The sequence below is a fragment of the Rhipicephalus sanguineus genome, chromosome 6 (genome assembly GCF_013339695.2).
Source record: "Rhipicephalus sanguineus isolate Rsan-2018 chromosome 6, BIME_Rsan_1.4, whole genome shotgun sequence".
In the NCBI taxonomy this organism is placed as follows: Eukaryota; Metazoa; Arthropoda; class Arachnida; order Ixodida; family Ixodidae; genus Rhipicephalus; species Rhipicephalus sanguineus.
The window spans coordinates 73,606,456-73,624,121 of NC_051181.1; the positions used below are offsets into that span (position 1 = coordinate 73,606,456).

The following is a 17,666-nucleotide window of genomic DNA, read 5'->3' on the forward strand; positions in this document are numbered from 1 at the left end:
CTTTTGTGCCGACTTCTCGTGTGACCGCGCTCTCCCCCGATGGCAACGCCGGCGAAGCGGCCTAAGTACGAGGCCAAGGACTTCACCACCAAAGTAGAAATTTTGCGTGCTCTGATTAATCTCCAGACAAAAAGTGATGAAGAGTGATGAAAGGGGATCCTTGTATCGGCAGCAAAAGAAGCAAGGAACGAGTAACCGTACTTTTAGCCGCCAACGTTACGGGCACAGAGCGCTTGCCGCTTCTCGTTATCGGAAAGGTTCAAAAGCCACGCTGCTTTAGGAACATCAACAATCTTCCCGTGGATTACCGCGCCAACCGAAAAGCGTGGATGACGGGTGAAACTTTTGCGGACACTGCAGACATCATGCGAGCTGCTGAGCACCTTGAAGGGCTCAGAAAAATTGTGTCCGCGCGAATTTCTGCTCGAAAACAGACTAGCATCCGCGATTACTTTGTTAAGTAAACGTATGTTGAAAAAACTCATGCATTTATTGTGTTTATTTCGACCATTCGATAATTCGGACATTCGGTTAATTCGGACATTTTTTCCGGTCCCTAGAAATCCGAATTAACAAACTTTTACTGTACCATGATTTAACCTTGTAGCATGCAAGCATTGACAATGTCCCCTGTCTATTTCTGAAGCATGAGCGTGCCATCTGTTGCTTTGTGAAGAGAGAATGCAGTGAGACCTCTGTAGTTCGAGCTCAGTTATTTCAAAATTGCGCGTGATTCGAATAATTTCTGCTGTCCCATATTTTCTAATGCAAATTTTACTGGATAATATGAAGCGAGGGCGTGCGCCAGCCTAGTTCATTCGAAGATTTTGGGTGCTACAGTTTAAACCGCCTATAGCTTAAGTCGCTGAAGTCACGAATATCCGCGCTATAAGCGGTATCTCGTTTTAACCAAAACAAACTTTTTCAAATGCAGCACAAGCACAAAACTTGTTAAACAGGCAGCCATGCGTGTCCAAGAATCGATACATGCAACTGGGTTGTGTGCGTTTCCAAATCTTGAAAGGTTAAGTCCAAGAATCTGCATTGCTGACAATATTAACGCAGAGAAAAAAACATGGCTGATCCCTCTGTCATAGGAATCTGTATAACACGAAAGTGAAACGTGTCTTCACAGACGTAGTTGAGCGTTTGTTGTGCATTCTTTTGCCCCAAGAGCGAAGGAATGAATGCTACAGCAACAAATTGTAATGTCAAGCGAAGAACGGCAAGCAGCTCGAAACTTGCAACGCGCTGCTCAAGCAGAAAGGACGCACGGAACGAACATACACAGGATGAGAGCGAACTAACTGCCACATCTGTGACTTATTTCTGCATGAGCACTGCGCTCCTTTCGCAAAAGCAGCCGCTGCAGTGAGCCAAGTGACCTTCGTGCTCTCAACACGAGACGTACAAACCACCGCGATCACGAGATAAGCGCACGCACAAGCGACCATGCCCTGTAGACGCTGGCGCTCATCGCCGCGACGACCTTTCAAGCGCGCTCTTCGAGCCCTTCACGCCATCTCGCTAGTGATAATGAAAACACGCTGTTACACAGATCTCTGAGTACAGCCACCGGCAAATGGTGTATATAAATAGCTCGCCGTTAGCATTGCGAAGAACGTGCCGTCCGTGGCCGAATCGTTTCGTGCTGCGGAGTGAGGGGTCGTAAGTTCGATTCCCGGTGATGGAACTGTTTCTTCTGGTTTTTTTCTTTGCCCACCGTTAGTCTGTATATTTTACAATGTCATATCCGTGACGGAAATACGTCAGTGGAGCTGTGGTGGACCCCGGCATAAAACACCTTCGTGTTAAAAACCTAACAAAAGACACCGCGTTGCATGTGCACTCAGTGCTTACAAAACCGTACAGCATGTGAAATAGCTGTATGCAAATGAGAGACAGAATTGAAATGACCTGTGCGTGCAATGATCTGTGCAGAAACCGCCTAGTGCTGGTGACCCAGTGAAGCTGGAGCTGGGGGACTGGTTCCCGGAGGGTCGGGTTGCTCAGAAGCGTGCGGCCATCCGCGACCTCATCCTAGACCTGCACTTGCGACAGAACCCAGGCAGTGACTTCCCCCAACGCTGGCGAAAGGTACTTGACCTCTTCTTGCCATCTAAAGCCCTACCACGCGCATGCCACTGCTGCTTTTGCAAAGCAGTGCCACCTTTCGATGTGCACTGCTTTGCTTCTATTTGTCACCCTCACCAGTCTTGCTTCTGTTTCTAAGCTTCTGTTTTTAAGATGGGTAGACGTCACCACCACTTGATGCAGGAAGCAGAAAGTTTAGCAAACAAGCAGCACGAAGGAGGAGAGTGGGTTGATTCTACTAAACTAGCTTGTGGTTACAGAGTGTACTGTTGTAAAGTGTGTGGTTAGGGTGGTGAAATGTGTAGGGAAGGGCGCATTCTGCTTGTTGCAGGGTGTCTAGCGACTGGGGAAACCGGAGAAGTCGGGGTATTTTGGTGACACCGGAAATTTTCAGGGAATTCACAAATCGAGCGAGACAAGTAGAGAACAGCTTTCTTAGGGATCGCCCATATCTACGTGCACAAACTCGTATCCCAGCGACAGTTCCTTCTAAGTAACTGGTACCAACATCAAAGGCTGGGGGCGGCTCTTGAGTGCGTCAAACGGGTCAGCAAGATCCCGCGTCGGTGAGATGCGGGAACAAGCACAGGCGCATCGTCAGCGCTCTCGCCCGTGCTACCTTTGCTTTGCCCCATGTACCGTATTTACTCTAATGTAACGCGAGTTTTTTTCAAGATTTTTGCTACCTAAAGTCGACCATCGCATTACAATCGAATACCGGAATACATGCGAAACACCTATTTTTTCTTCCTGGGCGCAATGAAGTCGCCCCTCGCGTTACAATTGTGGTCGTGTTACAGTCGAGTAAACACGGTAGTACGACTCAACGACCCGGAAATTTGCTTTGCTATCGCTAAGTTACGGGATTCCACGATGCGCTTGACTTTTGCAATCATTGGCTCTTCTGAGCATTTTGATAAATGCCTCCTCTCTATCGCTGCATATCGTCAGATTAAAGGTGCACTCGGCTATCTCCGATACGCAATTCTGGTTTTGAAGTTTTCAATACGGAGTGTCTGTCCGCTGCTGTTTACGGTAGTGAAGTTATACAACAAAGAAGCGGTGAACCGGCAATGTTTTCAAAGCAGGCCTACGGGGGAGTGCACTGCCAATATCGTCGGTGCGCAATTTGCCTTAGCCACAGCACTGATCAAAGGTCCACATACACAGGGAATTTCGGCAGACCTCTCTTTGCCATCATTCTTTTCTTTCTTTCTTACCCCATTTTCATATGCTAGCCATTGTATGGGATGAGGGTGGGAACTGAAAAGTATGGGCTTTTGAACCATACCAAGATGGTAGCTCTCAGCGGCAGGAAAGATGAGAGACTTCTTCCTAAACTTTAGTTCTTATGCGATTTTAAGCTCATTTCTCACCGTCCGTGCTGACTAAATTACAGCATAGACCGCTTATGACGTAAGTCGCCGGATTTGCGAATATCCGCACTATAAGCGGTACCGCACTATAACCAAAACAACATTTTTGAAAGGTTGCACGTGTGCAAAACATGACAAACAGGTAGGCGCGCGATTCCTACTATCGAGGCATGCGACTGGGACGTAAGTTTGCGTCTGCTTACATTTGGAAATGTTGAACGGTTAGCGTCCGCGGACCTGTGGTGCCGACATAACGAACGCGGAAAAAATGCGCCGTCACGGGAAGTCACCGCGGTAGCACTCTGCGCGTGCGCCATGTCGAAAATGGTGGTGACCACAAACCACCACTCGAGTGTTTCACACGCACGCCCGCGTTTTCATTAAAGATGTAAGTCACCCCTTCTAAATGCAACAGCTGCAATACGTTTGATTGACTGGGCACCAAACCGCAACTTCTGTAGTCCGCGGCCGCCAACATGGCAGCTAGCGCTCGTTAGGCCTAGCGTGCGTGTTGCAACTTGGCATGCCGCCGCAAGAAGCTTGCCCTAGGCAACACGGAGATTGGGCGTAGAAGAGATCGCACTCGCGAGCTAAACCGAGGGCATCACGTGAAACGCAGTTTCGGTTCGCGGTCAGGAGAACAGCGACGGCAACTATCCTGAAGAAGTGTCTCTGAAGCTTGTAAGTCCGCCTGTCAATTGGTGGCAAAGGCGCAAGCTCAATCGCGTCTCAAAGCATTGTTACTTGCGGGGGAATCGAGGTTGCACACATGATATCTGCGCTCTACGATGAAGCAACTATTTTCCCGACGGAGACAAATAGCGGTAACGCGCTCTTGATGCGGACGCGGGCGCCCGTATGTAGCTGAGCGCGCATGTCAAGGGGGCAGAGGCTTCTCCGCCGGCCACGGTGTTAGAATAGGTTAGGTGTACCGACGTTCCGCCTCCGCCACGCAGCCTCCTCGCCGAACATAGGGACGCGCTTCGCGTTTTTTCCGACAGGCTGCGCTGGGTGTATCGAGGCTTCAGGTCAGCCGCTTCAACGGGGGCCGCGTCGCTTACAAAGCTGCATTTGTGACAACTCTTTAACTGCTGGCCGTTCCTTTTTTATCAAGGTAACCGCACATATCAATCTGATTTGAAAGTAAATGCACAACATCAAGAAATTTAGTGGCGGTAGCCAACAGATGGAAACACATAGGAAATATAGCCTCTGCGAACAGCGATAATGAGTTTACAGGTGAACACGAATTTCAAAAATATTTTAGCTCGTGCACAAATAAGGCCATCGTGGCAAATTGGTTGAGGCCACCGCGACAAACTGGGTTAATAATAACATCTGGTGTTTTACGTCCCAAAACCACGATATGATTATGAGAGACGCCGTAGTGGAGGGCTCCGGAAATTTCGACCATCTGGTGTTCTTTAACGTGCACTGACATCGCAAAGGCCTCTACCATTTCGCCTCTACCGAAATGCGACCGCCGCGACAGCGGAACACCGTGCCCACGACCTTCGGGTCAGCAGCCGAACACCTTAGCCACTGGTCCACCGTGGCGGACCCGAACTGGGTTAGTCAAAAAGAAAAAGGTATTCCCTGAAAAAGAAAGCGGGGGTGAGGGGGGTTGACGTCTCTCTATATGATGCTTGTAAGAAGAAAGCAACACATTTCACAATGGTAGGTTAGAAATTCCTTTCATGGGTTGTCGTTGTGCATGCACCATATCGCATGGATTCAAGCAGCCGCCCACGGTGTTAGTTATTGTTCAGCCGCCTTTGAAACGTTTACACGCGCTGGCTGGCGCGTGTTAGTGAAGGTTAACGTCCGTTTACCAACCAATCCATCATGACTCACCATGTGCCATTCTGATTCTGCCTCTCGTTATTCGTCACAGACATGATGTTTGTTGCAGTATAGCAGAAGTAGAACTTTGTACCCTGCTCTGGGTGCACAAACGTGAAATGGTCGTGCCCGTTTCCTTTTCAGCGTCCTAACCATTTGCCTTCTAGTTTTTCTTTCGGGAATGACAGGAATTGGGAGTGACACCATATTCCGTGACGTCACTGTCTGACCCGTTAAAACTAACACGCCAAACCAGACGAGGCCCCATTCGTGCACATACGTTCGCCAGTCGAAACGCCTGCCGCCTAAATGCTAGCCTATTTGAAATAGCTTATCCTTGTTCATCGTGTCCTTATTTACACAACTTATATTGTCCAGATGGTTAAGAAGTGCTGTTTGCCGCGATGCATCTCGGGCTACAAATCGTGCACGGAGCAAATTTGCTTTTTCACTGCTCCGAAGGGTAGTGACCGCTTGAAAATGTGGTCACTGCTATTCCACAGAAAAATCTCGAGTTGCAAACAACAAATTTTGTTTGTGAAAAACATTTTGATGCGCTATTTGTCACCAAATCATGGGAAGCGCTATTTAAAAGGAAACGTTCTTGTGAGGAAACATTCTTTCGTATCATTTAGCCACACCATACAATACTCGAGCTAAAGCAGCTTTTTCAGGCAAAAATATGTAAAATTCGTAGATCGTGCCAATACTGTGATAAAATTCGTGGCGCACCATAAAGTATATATCTTGCAGTCTATTTATTTTGAATATGTCAAAGAGCGGCTTCGTAGTCATCGGCCACAAGCTGTCGCCCACTTCATTGCATTCTCTTTCAATCCTGTATTTTCCGACGTGGGAGCGGCGCGTCACCTGCTAGTGTACGCCCCGAAAGACATAGTTATTTTATTCCATTACATCAAAGCATCCGTCTTCTCGCAAATGTTTACAGAAATTGCAAATAAGCGGTTCGTAGTAAAAGATTCTGAAGGCTCACTTGATCTCATATGCGAAATGCCCCTTAACATGACACCTGCTCTTTATATGATGCTGACCGCAAATACATTAATTAATATTTCGAGGGCAAATGAAGGGTGAATTCAACACGCGTCACGCAACTGCAGATTTACATTTGTAGACAAATGCGGGCACGATCGCCTAGGCCACGGTGTTGCCGAGGCCGAAGGTGGTGTTTATGAGCTTCACGCCGCATGCCGAACCGTCATGCACAAAACACTACGAAGTCTTTATATCTAACTTATGTATATGATATTACAGTACCGCACAATCCTCACAGGGCCTTGCGGTATTGCTAAACACGCTAAAACACCGAATGTTAGAAGCGTCAGGTTTGTGCTGGGTATAGCCAGGTGGCCACCGTCCGGCGCGCGCCTCCTTTCGGCAAGAAAGGGAAAGAGGTCCCCGATTTCTCCTCATTCCAATGCGCTGTCGCTCCACCTAAACTATTCTAACACCGTGCCGCCGGCTACGCAACCGCTCCCCCTCCTCACACCACGCACCCGCGCCGGGCTGCTGTCCCCCACCGCCATCCCCTTTTTTTTCTCCCCCCCGCTCCTTGTCGTTCGTTCCGCGTCCGCTCCTCCTTCGTAACGCCGTCGCCGCTTTCTCCCTCGCCGGCGCATCTCCGCTGAGAAGCACGCTCGCTCCCTCGCATCTCTGAGAACGTTCCGGCAGCCGCATTATAACCGGTCTTTCATCTCGGGGGACTGCACAATAAGCGGTATGCGTATACATGGAGTTCTATGGGAGGGTAAACGGGAGTCAGAAAAAATCGCATTATAGCCGGTACTGCACTGTAAGCGGTTACGTTATATGTGGTCTGAGCTGTACCTTGTCCGGCACAGTGCGTTTTCAGCTAAATCGCGTTAAAAGGCTTTTTTTTTTTTTTTTCTGCAATCCCGCACATACGCACCACATTTGCCATGGAGTTATTTGTGCAACACTGTCAGCAAAGCTGGCCTTCCCTTTTTCTATTCCTGAAGCATTGGAACGATTTTTTGCATGATTTTCAGATAGATAAACCTAATGGTTGCATTCCTACATGAGCAGCACTAGAGGGCATTCCACGTTCACTCGTCTCAAGAATTGTTAATAAGAGACAGCTGGATTCCACCCATTTCAATATCGGCTTAACTAAGAGTATCATAGTTTCGCGTGTAAATAATCATCGTTACAGGATTAATATCGCGCAGCTAGCTTCCAAATGAACGTCACTGCAGGTGATACTCTCTGATAGCACGCTTTTGTGAGGAAGACTCATTATTGTAAGAGCACTCATGGAACAAAAATTACGTTCTGCAAAACTACGTGCGAAGCCTACTCTAATTATTATGCGATGCACGTTAAAGTGACGAATTTTCACAAAACTTTGTGCGCCACTTGTAATATGCTGCAACAAAGCATCGTTTCACTCTTTCGCGAGCTGCACTGCAATTACGACTCGCACGTACTACAGCGGGGACGTTTTATTTACAAATGTAACAGCGTACGTACCTGACAAGGTTGTATCCGCAGCCTGCTCAGCACGTATATATAGCGTATACATTGTGGACTTGCCTGAGCAAGGTGTTCTTGATGTTCTAATAAAAACGGCGAAAATGTCCGGGCTAGAAAAAACTCCAAACACGCGCTCCGACGGGCTGAGTTTCGGGAGTTCCGCGTTTGCTCTGTGTAGCGTCTGCTGGCATAGCAGTCCAGGGACGTTGCTTCGTCGAGTTTGCGATAGATGGCGCGACGCACGATGCCAATATGGCGCTACGCATGGAATTTGCTGTGTTCTGGTCTATAGCATATATTCATTGCTATTTCTCTTTCCTGGTGTATGCTCATGGTTGTTTTTGTTTGTTTGTTTGTTTGTTTGTTTCTAATTTGGGGTTGTAGGCCATACAAGTGTTGCTATTCTCCTACTACTGCAGGAGGAAGAAGAGGAGGAAGCAGCAGCACTCCGCGTGGAAGAGCCGGTGTCCACCACTCTTCTTATGACGCCCGCCACAAATACGGTCATCCTCGTTTGCCCCGCAAACAGCAGCAGCCAACCCAGCTGAGGTTGCAAGGGACGGTGCTAGAGCTGGCAAGGGAAAACACCATTGCCAAGGCTAGATGCGGCACTTCCCCAAGGCGCTGGTTCTTCCTTCCGACAGGGAGAGCCAGGCCATTCCGCCGTGGCATGCCTTCAGCCAACTTCCTCGAGTGTGCCGCTGTTGAAGACGCGAGTGTTGCTAAGGCACTGTGGAGGCATCAAGCTGCAGAGCGCCCACTGCTGCACCGTTGAATGGTTGCAAGACGTGCAAGAAAAGAAGTCTCGTCAGGGACTAGTCGCTGCAATCCGGAAGCAGGTTACCGACACGGAGGTCGTTTTTGGCTGCAGCGTTAATATAGATATTGCAGTGCTGGCAGTGGCGAACCACCTGCACGAATACTGTGCTCGTGAAAAGTTGCTGGGAAAACTCGGAAGCTGCTGCGTTGCTTTCGGCCTTGCCGGCGGTGTGGTGGGAGATTTCGGGTGCCCCCTTTTATACGTCAGCACGTGTTATGCCCAAATAAAAGATATCCCGAAAGTTTGAGGTCGTCCTTAGATGCCACAAAAGTATGCTTATTTGTTGCAAGAGTAGGACAGGCTCACTGACTTGTTTCCATACTGGCATTATGGGAAGCATTTTGTATTGGGGAGCGTCCCTTGGCAGCTGATTGACACGATGGTTTTGGTTCAGTTTAGAATTCTGTCCGTTATCACCTCAGGTTGCACTTGCAATTTCTGTGCTTGGGAGCTTTAGTAAACTGTCGTTTTCTATTATCCTGCAGTGGCAAACAGTCTGGAATCTCCCGCCTTGCCTTAAGGCTCAGTGAGGCTGCCTTAGCTAAAGGTGGAGCAAAGTGCCTCAGCATGGTTTTGCACGTGTCGTCTGCCGCCGACGTCTGGCGAGCAACACGGTCTGCAGCAAATTCCCCTTAGTCGTGTAGTGCGACGCTCTGTTGCGGTGCAGGAGCTCTACGTCTGTCTGTGTGGAGTGAGGCTGTGCGTTGAAGTGTGACAGTGCTGCTGTGCCTTGCTGGCCGCCACGTCTTGTTCAACTGCGTCTGTTCACAAAACGCTGGTAAACAGTCGGCAGTGATCTTCAGAATTGCTGCATCGTGGCAGTCAAGTGGGCCTTCCGTGCTGTGTATACAGATGGTTTGCTGGAGGCCTTGCTCTGCTATATACTCTGTAAATGCATTTCTGGCTTTTCTACGTTTGTTAATTTGCTGTTTTTTTGTTTTTTGTGGTACCCATTTTTCATGCTGTCCCCACTTTTAAGAGGCTTTCTTGTTGCACTCTTCATGGTCAGGGCCAAGTATTTTTCAACTGCATTATTACTTTCAAACTTTTCAAGAAAGAAGGAAGGGGCATGAGCTTGTTTCAGGGACAGGTGACCCATTGCTTTTCCCAACATCATTGTGTGTAGGAAGGAATTACCAGCGATTCGGCACTAAGTGAGGGGATGTTTCAGCATAATCTGCTGCACGTCTAATCAAAAGGCATTTCATGGGAGATGACTGTGGCTTGTCTGTTGGCACCACTGGCTGTAGTCGATAGTGCACTTGCTTTTATTATTTTTTTTCTTAACCTTGCATCACATTGAGAGACAAGGGACGTGCACAAAAAAGGGTTGGTGGGCAGGAAGGAGCATGCTTGATGCAACTATTTCACAAGAGTGAGCACCCCTCAACCTATGCAAATCAGCTTCTCCACTAGAGTTGGATTCTGGGCACAGCATTTTTGTGCTGGTCATACCTGTTCCTTCTGGTCAGCACCTTTCAGGCTGACATAAAAAAAGAAAAGCTAGTAATGTGACCGTCTACTTGCATTATTCTTTTTGCCCAGTATCAAAGTAATGCGACTCTCTGACTGCGGGGGTTAATGTGTTGTTCATGTTATGCTGTTCAGTTTTGTTCATTTTTGTGTTGTACATAGGCTGCTAGACTTTATTTTGTGTGTTCCCCACTGGAGGCCGTGCCAGGTTAGTGCAAGTTCCTTTACAGTGCCCTGTTACGGACTAGGCGTGGCAGTGTCCACCTGTTGCCTGCAGGCACACCATGCATTTTTTGTGTGTGTATTCTTTAGGACTCTACCTGAGACTGTAGTGCATCCGCCGTTGAGCCAAGTGCATTTGGTGTACTGTTTACGTTGTTGTGACCCTCAATTGTTGTTTCAAAGCCTAGTTAAGCCAAAGTTGTTTTGCTCCGTGACTGAACACCGAGCAGTGCACCGTAAGCTACTCTGACAGTTCCCACCTCGATACATGCCACTGGCTGTCATTGCGGTACCTCCCATGTGCGGAGCATACCATGAAACCATTGCACGTAGTTAGTCGCATAGAGTGACATCTTTCGGATGGATGGTCATTAATTACCCTGGAGGCTCTAATTAGGCTTAAGTAGCCGACATGAGCGAGGCAAGGTCGGGGCCGGCTCGGTGTTCAGTCTCTGTGGAGAGGACTCTGTTCAGCCGCCCCACACGTACGACATTCCGTTCACTTCGAGGTCGTTCTGCTAGCTCCTTCCGCACTGCACCTACTGTTTTACCTTGGGCATACACAACTGTGCGCAGAAATCCGTGCGTCCCGTGCTTGTGCGTCTGCCAACACCGTGTGCAACATGCTGTGAGTGCAGCCAGCACTTGCAGAGCCCAGTGTTGCGAGTCCTCTGGCTGGATGCCACGATCTCTGCCAACACTGCCACTAAGTCAGCACTGCATGCCTGGTTTCCTCGGGTGCGTTTGTATGTGTGCGTATGTGTGCATTCGTAAGGACTTCTCCCGTCGGTTCGTCCGCCTTTCTTTTGCCATCGTCTGTGGAACTGCATCGCGGGAAGCTCTCAGCGAAGTGAACCGAGTGGCAAGTGCATGCCGAACGTTTTGTCGTGCCGTTGTGAGCGTGCCCAGCGATCCAACCCTTGTGCCCTCACCGCTCCTGTTTCGTATCTCCTCTCTCCACTCCCTCTCACCCCAGCCCTGCCTTGAACTTGTATTTAATGATTTGTACATAAAAACTCGCACTGACGTCTTGACAGACGGGGCCAGGTGCAGGAGTCAGAAACTGTTTTTACCGAACCCCTGTTTATACGCCGCTGATGAAGCAGCTTTGTTGCTTGAAGTCGTGCGAGGAGGTCGTTTGTTGTGTTCGCCATTCGAGTTGAAAGAAACTTGCTCGACGATGTGAATAAATGCATATATATCGCAATGGCATTTTGACTTCTCGCAATGGGCTGCTTACTGCCATGCACCTGCACTATGCAGTTGCCTGGAAATTTCGGGTTCCTACAGCTCACCTTATGTGCGCTTCTGATATGATAGAAAGACGTTGAATGTGGCCTGCAGCAATTTTTCAAAATTGTATATAACCCCATATTGTTGCCGGATATTATTCTTGTAAATATGCGAGCACAATACTCGAAGCTTGCATTGGGGGGCTCGCAGTTTTGTTTTCTTTGCGTGAAATCTTTAAATGGCCATCATCTTTAATGCATATTTGTATGCATTTTAACCATTATGAACATTGGCCACATGCTTTCAGATGTCACAGCTAACTAGTGCGTGTGATGCAATAAAGAATGAAGGTTAATAGAAGGGTGGAGGGGGCTGCCTGGAGAAGCTCGCCCCTGGCCTGCTACTCTTTGGCTGGGCTGTTCGTTTAGAGTCGGATAGAAGTAAAAATGAGATGAGCATGCAATTATACAAGTCCTAGTTATGTGATGTTACATACACACTACTGGTCCCATCTGATGGTGAATGATACTACGGGCCTGGCGTGTGTGGCGGCGACCCCTGTAGTGGGGGCTTTACTATACTGTGATGTAGTTTAATGTGTAGGGCACTCTAGGGTTCGCACCCCATGACCTCGATATTATGCTAACATTTGTCAGCGCAATAGAGGGCGTACATTTTTCTGAATGTGCACATTGGAGTTTACAAGAACAAAATTGCAAGATTTAAATTGCTTACTGCAGTCACCCCAGGCCGGAGTTTATGTTAAAAAAGAGAAAAACGCATGTGTTCAGCCAGCATTTCCTGATAAAGAAGGTTGCTAGTCTGTGGCAGTGTTTCATTTGCACAAGTTCCATATGATGTGCACTCAACTGGTTTCTGTTGGAAAAGCTTTGCGAGTGAATGCCATTTGATAAGCCCTGCGGGGCCTGAAAAGTTGCAGGTTCTGCTCCAATTGATAACGCTGGGACATGCGTAGCATGTGAAGCTCGCGTTGCAGCCGGACCCTGACACTTGCCTCTGGAGACCCTGCACCATGTGGCACCGCTATGGTCTAGAGACCGTTAGAGTTACTGTGTATGTCCCCTTGGGGAATGTATAGGGCGCATATAATGTAACTCTAGGGAGCGTATTACCGTCGCGAACTGCGTGCGTGCCCGCCAAGGTGTGTTACGTGCCGGTTCCTGCGAACCATAGGCGTAAAAAGGCGGGTGGAACAAAACTTTTGCTGTTTGTTCATATAGTATGTGACTGTTGAAGAAAAGATCAGTTGCCGCAAGGTTGTTCTTATCTGATCATATGCAAAACTTTCGAGAACGATAAAAACGCCTAGGTCTCCTGTAATCGAGAGTAGATGTAAGATGCAATGTCCATTGGCAATGCAGGTTGGGTGAACATTTATACTAGCCACAATATGCATGGTCGCAAGGGCACAACCCACCAAGCTGCACCACACTACACTGTGCACTCGTCCATATGGACGCCATTGTTTTCTCTCGCTGTGCATATCTTGGGTTTTGCCTAGCGCATGCGGCCACAGCGCGCGAGCAGGCTGGTGCGCCCTATAAAGCCCCTTGATGTTGGAAAGTAGCGACGCTCCTTTATCCACCCGGCTCATCCTCGCCGCGCCCTCAACCTCCTCTTTTTTCACCCTCGCTTTCGCGGAGCCGGCGCATCCGCAACGCTGAATGGCTGCGACGCGCGATAGCTCCCAGTCAGGTGACCCTGACGTCACGAGAAGCGAGCGCAAGCAAACTTCGCGCGCTTTCAGCTGCTCACGCCCGCCATGAACCCTCCAGGCGTGTGTGTACGGGTGTGTGCAGGTGTATGCGTGTTTGTATGTGCGCATATGTGCGCCTGCGTTTGTATATGCGTGTGCGCACGTGTTAACGGGTGAGTGCATGTGCGTGCGTTTGTGTATTCGCGGTGTTTGGGCGTGTACGCACGTATGTGTATGCGTGCGCCTGCGCGTGCGTGTCTGTACTCTGTATCACTTGTGCATGCGCGTGCGTTTCTCGCTGTGTATGTGCGTGTGTGTCTGTTTCGCGTGTGTATGTATGTGCCTGCGTGTCAGTTTCGCGTGCGTGTCTGCATCGCGTGTGTATGTATGTGCGTGTCTGCATAGCGTGTGTGTGTATGTGCGTGCGTGTCTGCATTGCGTGTGTATGTATGCGCGTGCGTGTCTGTATCGCGTGTGTATGTATGTGCGTGCGTGTCTGTATCGCGTGTGTATGTATGTATGAGCGTGCGTGTCTGTATCGCGTGTGTATGTATGTATGAGCGTGCGTGTCTGTATCGCGTGTGTATGTATGTATGAGCGTGCGTGTCTGTATCGCGTGTGTATGTATGTATGAGCGTGCGTGTATGTATCGTATGTATGAGCGTGCGTGCCTGTATCGCGTGTGTATGTGCGTGCGTGTCTGTATCACGTGTGCATGTATGTGCGTGCGTGTCTGTATCGCTTGTGTATGTATGAGCGTGCGTGTCTGTATCGCGTGTGTATGTATGAGCGAGCGTGTCTGTATCGCGTGTGTATATGTATGTATGAGCGTGCGTGTCTGTATCGCGTATGTATGTATGTGCCTGCGTGTCAGTTTCGCGTGCGTGTCTGCATCGCGTGTGTATGTATGTGCGTGTCTGCATAGCGTGTGTGTGTATGTGCGTGCGTGTCTGCATTGCGTGTGTATGTATGCGCGTGCGTGTCTGTATCGCGTGTGTATGTATGTGCGTGCGTGTCTGTATCGCGTGTGTATGTATGTATGAGCGTGCGTGTCTGTATCGCGTGTGTATGTATGTATGAGCGTGCGTGTCTGTATCGCGTGTGTATGTATGTATGAGCGTGCGTGTCTGTATCGCGTGTGTATGTATGTATGAGCGTGCGTGTCTGTATCGCGTGTGTATGTGCGTGCGTGTCTGTATCACGTGTGCATGTATGTGCGTGCGTGTCTGTATCGCTTGTGTATGTATGAGCGTGCGTGTCTGTATCGCGTGTGTATATGTATGTATGAGCGTGCGTGTCTGTATCGCGTGTGTATGTGCGTGCGTGTCTGTATCGCTTGTGTATGTATGAGCGTGCGTGTCTGTATCGCGTGTGTATGTATGAGCGAGCGTGTCTGTATCGCGTGTGTATATGTATGTATGAGCGTGCGTGTCTGTTTCGCGTGTGTATGTATGTGCCTGCGTGTCAGTTTCGCGTGCGTGTCTGCATCGCGTGTGTATGTATGTGCGTGTCTGCATAGCGTGTGTGTATGTGCGTGCGTGTCTGCATTGCGTGTGTATGTATGCGCGTGCGTGTCTGTATCGCGTGTGTATGTATGTGCGTGCGTGTCTGTATCGCGTGTGTATGTATGTATGAGCGTGCGTGTCTGTATCGCGTGTGTATGTATGTATGAGCGTGCGTGTCTGTATCGCGTGTGTATGTATGTATGTATATGTATGAGCGGCGTGTCTGTATCGTATGTATGAGCGTGCGTGCCTGTATCGCGTGTGTATGTGCGTGCGTGTCTGTATCACGTTGCATGTATGTGCGTGCGTGTCTGTATCGCTTGTGTATGTAGAGCGTGCGTGTCTGTATCGCGTGTGTATGTATGAGCGAGCGTGTCTGTATCGCGTGTGTATATGTATGTATGAGCGTGCGTGTCTGTATCGCGTATGTATGTATGTGCGTGCGTGTCTATCGCGTGTGTATGTATGTATGAGCGAGCGTGTGTATCGCGTGTGTATGTATGTATGAGCGTGCGTGTCTGTATCGCGTGTGTATGATGTATGTGCGTGCGTGTCTATGCGCATGTGTATGTAAGTGCGTGCGTGTCTGTTCGCATGTCCACGCACGTGTGTCTGTAACACGTGTGTACGCGCCTGTGTATGCATGTGCGTATCTATATTGCGTGTGTATGAGCGTGCGTGCCTGTATCCCGTGCGTATGATCGTGTGTATCTGTGTGTGTGTGTCTGTATCGCGTGTGCATGCATGTCCGTGTGTGTACGTATGTGCGTGTCTTTATCACGTGTGTGTGTGCCTGCGTGCACGCATCGTGTGCGTGCGCGCGTGTCTGACAGCGGCATTGACACAAAAAGGCTTCGGGCTCGCTCATTTGGCCCAATTTAAGTAAACCATCACATTCCTTCTTGGGTGCCTTCTTTTAGCTCATCAAGACCACAATTATGAAAAAAATTATCGCCTATACTTTATGCTGGTTACATTATATGCGTTAATACACCGCGTTAAGGACGGCCGAGGCGGCGACGGGAAGGTAGTAATGAGTATATCAACTGGCGGCTGAGCCGCCAGTTGATATACTCATTTTTTTTTTCGAAGCGCTTATTTGCATATACCGAAGCGTCTTTAAAAATATATTTGTCACTTTGTTCTATCGGAAGCCCACTTTCGTCATGACTATTGCTTAAGAAACAGGTTCTCATTTGACGCTTCAAGGGGCCGATTAAACAAGCGCGCGCAGTGATTTTAATGCGGCTGCGACGAGCCAGTGGAGGGTTCAGCGTGCCGTGCGCAGCGCGCCGGCCAGGGGAGAGGAGAAATCAGAGGAGAATTGAGGAGGAAAACGCGCGCGCGGAGGAGAGTGTCGCTACTTTCTAGATCAAGGGGCTTTAGCGCCTTACGCAGCCTGGCGCCATCTCTCGAAGAATGTGGAAACTCGTGCCGCGAAACTGCTGCCTCAAAGATTACCTCTGTCGGCGCGCCGTTCATTCGCCCACCGCTGGCGTACAAAAGCTTGGCGCAGGCGTTTGAAAGAACAAGTGTATGGTGCCCTATCTGCCCTTGGAGCGTCGCTATTGTGAATTTTAAGCAGAATTACAGCGTACAAGAAGTTACAGCTTCAGTGAAAGTGTGAACAAACACTAAGAATTCTGAAGCAATATATTTTGCAATTAGATTGGACCGTAGCTACACTAAAAAAGAAAGAGCGAGTAAAAAGGGCGTTTTTTTTTTCCTACAATAACCGTCATTTATCTGGCGTGCCTTTCCTTGCATTATCGCCGCCCGAAGGTCGCGGGATCGAATCCCGCCGCATTTTCGATGGAGGCGAAAATGCTTGAGGCCCGTGAACTTAGTGCACGTTAAAGAACCCCACGTGGTCTAAATTTCCGTAGCCCTCCACTACGGCGTCTCTCATAATCATATCGTGGTTTTGGGACGTAAAATCCCAACAATTGTATATTATATATTTCATCACTTTATAGCGTTCTTTAGCGTCTGTAACGGCCCAACCACACGTCGCCGCGTGGTCTCGTAGCTTCATTCCGCATCGCTGTGGGTTTAACTAGGCTTTCGCCTACACATTCTCAGAACGTTCTAAGCATCCCCCTAACTTTCTTTTTCTGCAAGGAGACGCTTCGAAGCGGCCCTCTCGAAATAGATTTTCGAGAATCTCATGAAAAAACGCCAGGCCTATCCGGAACATGCTGCATGTTCCGCGTAGGCGTGGCGTTTATTCAAGACTTGTTCATCCACCTTGTCCTCACGGCGGCATTTATAAATTTTCATATTACACTGCCGTGAGCAAGGAAAATTAATAGCCACTACAGCATACCACATGTAAGAACGCGTCGGTTTACTGTTGAATAAATAATCAATCTGAACATGCGTAGAATTAGCGTGTACTTCATAAATTACTGTTAGTAAATGACGCACAAACAGACCCACGATCTTGCGAAAACGGCTTTATCGATGTATTGATCTTCCGCCGGCCCCTTCCGAAAGCTTTGTGCACGTAACGTGGTTTTGCACTGCCTCCAGGATTGGGGGCATTGCAAGCTTTCTGCTCCTCGTCTGGTTTTTGCACTGCCTCCGTGATCGGCCCAGTTTGACCAAGCGACGAAGTCGCGATATGACGTCATCACGTAACGCCATATTATGCGACGTCACAATGAAGTCACAAATTTTGGTGACCTGTGACATCGTGATGACGTCATCACGTGTTGATTTTCTTTTCATAACTCGTGTTGACGCCGACGGTCAATTTTCGCGGTTGGTGAGGCATGTAAGCCTTTCGCCTTAAAACTCGACAGAAGGTAGCCGCAGAAGCTGATTTCTACTGTAGCCACACAAATTCAGGTTCTCCATGAATGTACTCC

At 48.8% G+C, this 17,666-nt stretch overlaps 1 protein-coding gene across 2 annotated transcripts in view; it reads left to right on the forward strand.

Annotated features, from left to right (window-relative positions):
• Positions 1-11,509, forward strand: part of LOC119395885 (sentrin-specific protease 7) — a 76,362-nt gene extending 64,853 nt beyond the window's left edge. For both annotated transcript variants that reach the window (XM_049416806.1, XM_037662895.2), the window contains exons 20-21: positions 1,942-2,097; positions 8,246-11,509. In XM_049416806.1, the coding sequence (XP_049272763.1) occupies positions 1,942-2,097; positions 8,246-8,374 (285 nt within the window). In that variant the 3' untranslated portion in view covers positions 8,375-11,509. The remainder of the gene's footprint in view (positions 1-1,941; positions 2,098-8,245) is intronic.
• Positions 11,510-17,666: the final 6,157 nt, after the last annotated feature.